We start from the raw sequence: 3998 nt of genomic DNA, 5'->3' as shown, positions 1-3998 counted from the left end.
AATAAACAGGGTGACAATATACAGCCTTGACGTACTCCTTTTCCTATTTGGAACTGGCCTGTTGTTCCATGTCCAATTCTAACTGTTGCTTCCTGACCTGCATACATGTTTCTCAAGAGGCAGGTCAGGTGGTCTGGTATTCCCATCTCCTGAAGAATTTTCCACAGTTTATTGTGATTCACTCAGTCAAAGGCTTTGGCATAGTCAATAGAGCAGAAGTAGATTGGAAGTACTCAAATGATAAACCTTTTTCATCATACCCAAGTTATTTAAACTGAGGAGACATTTATTACAGTAAAACACACACACACACACACACACATGACTTTCCTTGCTCATTGAAAGAGCAATTGTTTGTTGAAAATAAGTAATATATTTTGCAGCTGCTTCATTGTTTTCTTCTGATCCAGAGCTTTTTCATGGCATTTTGCATCTCTCCATTTCTCAGAGTATAGATTAGAGGGTTCAGCATGGGGGTGACAATGGTGTAAAACACAGCGAAGCATTTATCAATGGGTAAGGTAACAGGAGGTCTCACATACGTAAAAATACAGGGCACGAAGAAGAGGACCACCACTGTAATGTGGGAGCCACAGGTGGACAAGGCTTTACGCTTCCCTTCCTGACTGAGATTCTTCAAAGAGCGCAGAATGACCCCGTAGGAGACAAGTAAGAGTGTGAAAATGGTCACACAGATCGCCCCATCGTTGGCAACCACTGTGACGGCAGTAATGTGGGTGTCGGTGCAGGCCAGTTTTAACAAAGGATACGTGTCACACGCAAAGTGGTCAATGACATTAGGGCCACAGAACGGAAGGTTGTAAAAGAAAATGATATGAAGTAGAGCATGTAAAAACCCACCAACCCAAGCCAATAGCAGCATCAGAACACACACTCTCTGATTCATGATTGTCAAATAATGCAAGGGCTTGCAGATGGCCAGGTAGCGGTCATAGGCCATGAAAACCAGGAGAAAAACCTCAGCACCACTAAATAGATGCTCTGTAAAAAGCTGGGTCATACAAGCTTGAAATGAAATGGTTTTCTTCTCATAGAGTAAGTCTATAATTGTATTTGGGGTGATTGAAGTAGAATAAAAAGCATCCATAAATGATAAGTAGCCAAGAAAGAAGTACATAGGGGAATCCAATGTTGGGCTGAGTACTACAGTCAGGACAATGAGTAGGTTGCCCACCATGGTCACGATGTAGATGAACAAGAACACGACAAATAAAATTCCCTGCCCCTGGACACTCTGAGTGAGCCCCAAGAGGACAAACTCAGTTACATTTTTCCTTTGTTCCATAGGTTCTTCTGTATGTCTTATTCCAGAGTTCAGGACAGCATTATCTATAAATACAATTATTAAAAGTGACTTCCTAAAATCTTACAATAATTTGCTTTTTATTCAACAAACAGTCCTTGTGGTTTATTATGTTTGGGTACTTTCAGATATTATAATAGAATGCTGATTAAATCATCTTCCTTGACCACAAACTAATAGATAGGCAAATGAATTTAAAAAAAGTGGGAAAAGAATATCAAATAAGTGAAGTCCTGCAACTAATTTTCTATCTAGAAACTTTAAATTGTACATATAGCAAATATCTCAGACAAAAATAAAAGCTAATTAAAGTTTTAAAAAGAAGTAAAGCAAGTTTTAATGTCCATTTCATGAAAGAGGTGACTTTCCTCCTTCTAGGGTTGGAAGTTTACTTAACTGATTAACGTTAACTGATTAACGAATCAGTTAATCTCAAATAAATATATCTGACAATTTCAAATATTTTAAGGACCTAGGAAAGTATAACAAAACACCACTGGACCAAAAAGTCTGAAGATACATATGTTAGATGATATGCACAGAGTTATTGAAAGTAAAGATCTGTAAGCAGTTAACTAACAAAAGATAAAAATATGAAATAAATTAAAATATCTACAAAAAGAGGGAAAATGCCTAATTTTCATATTTTTATATTTCATATTTTTATCTTTTGTTGATCATTTAGACCAACAAACATATGATAGGATGCTGAAGCTCATCTGTGAATAGAAAAGTAGGACCTGAAGTCACAGCTTGCTTAGTACACTATTTGCTTGAGTTCTTGGAAGTCAATCAGTCAAAATATACTGATGCTACCTCATCACTTAATTTTAACAGATTAACATGCTATGTTTAGAGAACATAAAAATTGAAAGTAGGGTCAGATATATAAATATCTGAAATGAAAATATTGTCAAATCATTAACCTTGAAATTACTTTCTAGGAGTACTTTCTGGAAGGTAAATTTATTTCAGATAATTAGAATATGAAATTATCCAAAAAGTGTATTGCTGAATAGAATCAATTTTTACATATTTAATAATCATGAAAGAATCCTAACATGACTGATTATGAAAATCACAAAGGAAAACTCTTAAAGGATAGAATTCTCACTCCACCAATGGACTCATAAAACAGAAAGCCTAGTTAAGAATTTTGTGTCTGAATACACTTCCTGGGTTACCTGCAGAAGATGGAAGTTTACAATCCATGTTCTGAGCTCTGGCGCCATCTCTTTAGTCCTTCATGCACTGGTGCCATCTCTGGCAAAATAATGAGCAAGGTACATTCAGCATCACTGGAGTTTGAGTCAATCTTACAGGACATGTAATTCATCTCAGACATTCAGAAAAAAAAATACTCGTCAATTATTGGAATTTTCAAAATGAATATGAATGTCCTCTTACCTAAGGAACTCTGAATCTAGATTGTGAAAAGAAACTCAAAATGTTTACTACCGTCAGAATTTGTCCTAATAACAAACAAATGTTAAATCACCATTTTAATCAGAGAAAGAGAGAGAGCGAAAACTTCAAATTATATAAGGATTGTTTAAAGTGAAAAAACTTAATCTGCTGCTTGTGTATATACCAGCGAAAGTGAAATGGACTTTGCAACATTTTGATTCTCACTTATATTGTCCTGTCTTCAAACAGCATTGTTGAATTTTGGGTTTCTTGAAGGATGGGGATAATTTCATATACACACTTTATTATGTTCTGAATCCATCATTTTAATTCTAGCAGAAGTCTGTCATGTGATTGCTGCTGCAGACAATCACTCCTCAGGTAAAGGCAAAGGGCTGTCCACACTCGGTCTGTATTTAACTGCAGTACGGACAGGTGAGGCATTCAGTAGGTACATCTCCAAGGGTGATTTTTGTCTAATTAAATTCACTGGGACTTTAATCATAATTTTGAGGGTAGAGTCTTTATCTCCAGAGATGGTACCAAACAATCACCATGTGGAACAGGACTTTTAGAATCCTGTCCTCTGGGGGGAAAATCATAAAGTGTAAATAGAGACCATATCACCAAAAGGGAAAATCAAATCTGGGCAGAAATGAAATATGTAAAAACTTTCTATCTTAAATCAAACCTTAAAAATAGGCAAATAGTTTTAAGTTTAAGCTTTGTCTTTGAAGATAATATCTGAATTTATTTCCAAATAGTATTAATGTTAACTTCAGAATAAGTTATTTAAGGTTTATTTCAAGTACAGATAAAAGTTGTCATATGATTTCAGACAGACAAGTTGATAGAATGTGTTTTAGTGTTAAAATTGTGAAAGAGAAAACATTTGTGGGATTATTCCATTTAACTCAAAGTGCTCACAGGGCCTTTGCCAAAGTAGAAACACCCTAAGCTGTGACAGAAGTCGTTGTACATTTTTAAAGATTTAAATCATAAAGCATATACCTATATATGTAAATATATACTTATAAATAAAATAAAAATATAACATTTTTCATTTACAAATTAAGCAATACAAGCCTAAGATTACCTGTGTAAATTTTCAGACATTTTCTACAGAAAGATAATGATACACATTATATAAAATAATCTATATTAAAGGTATGTAAAAAGTGAGACTTCCCAGGTGGTGCTAGTGGTAAAGAATTTACCTCCCAGTACAAGAGTTGCAAGAGATGCTGATTTGATCCCTGGGTCAGGA

At 34.9% G+C, this 3998-nt stretch overlaps 1 protein-coding gene across 1 annotated transcript; it reads right to left on the bottom strand.

Moving 5' to 3' along the window:
- Nucleotides 1–388: 388 nt before the first annotated feature.
- LOC139187185 (olfactory receptor 4A47-like) lies at nucleotides 389–1306 on the bottom strand. The gene has a single exon (XM_070803189.1). It carries the CDS (start codon nucleotides 1304–1306, stop codon nucleotides 389–391), a length of 918 nt encoding a protein of 305 aa, XP_070659290.1.
- Between the last annotated feature and the right edge of the window lie 2692 nt (nucleotides 1307–3998).

The sequence above is a fragment of the Bos indicus genome, chromosome 15 (assembly GCF_029378745.1).
Source record: "Bos indicus isolate NIAB-ARS_2022 breed Sahiwal x Tharparkar chromosome 15, NIAB-ARS_B.indTharparkar_mat_pri_1.0, whole genome shotgun sequence".
Taxonomy (NCBI): Eukaryota; Metazoa; Chordata; class Mammalia; order Artiodactyla; family Bovidae; genus Bos; species Bos indicus.
This window is presented reverse-complemented; position numbering and strand designations above follow the sequence as displayed.

What these genes read in the sequence shown, in the direction of transcription:
- LOC139187185 (XM_070803189.1), bottom strand. Translation starts at nt 1,306, where the DNA reads ATGGAACAAAGGAAAAATGTAACTGAGTTTGTCCTCTTGGGGCTCACT.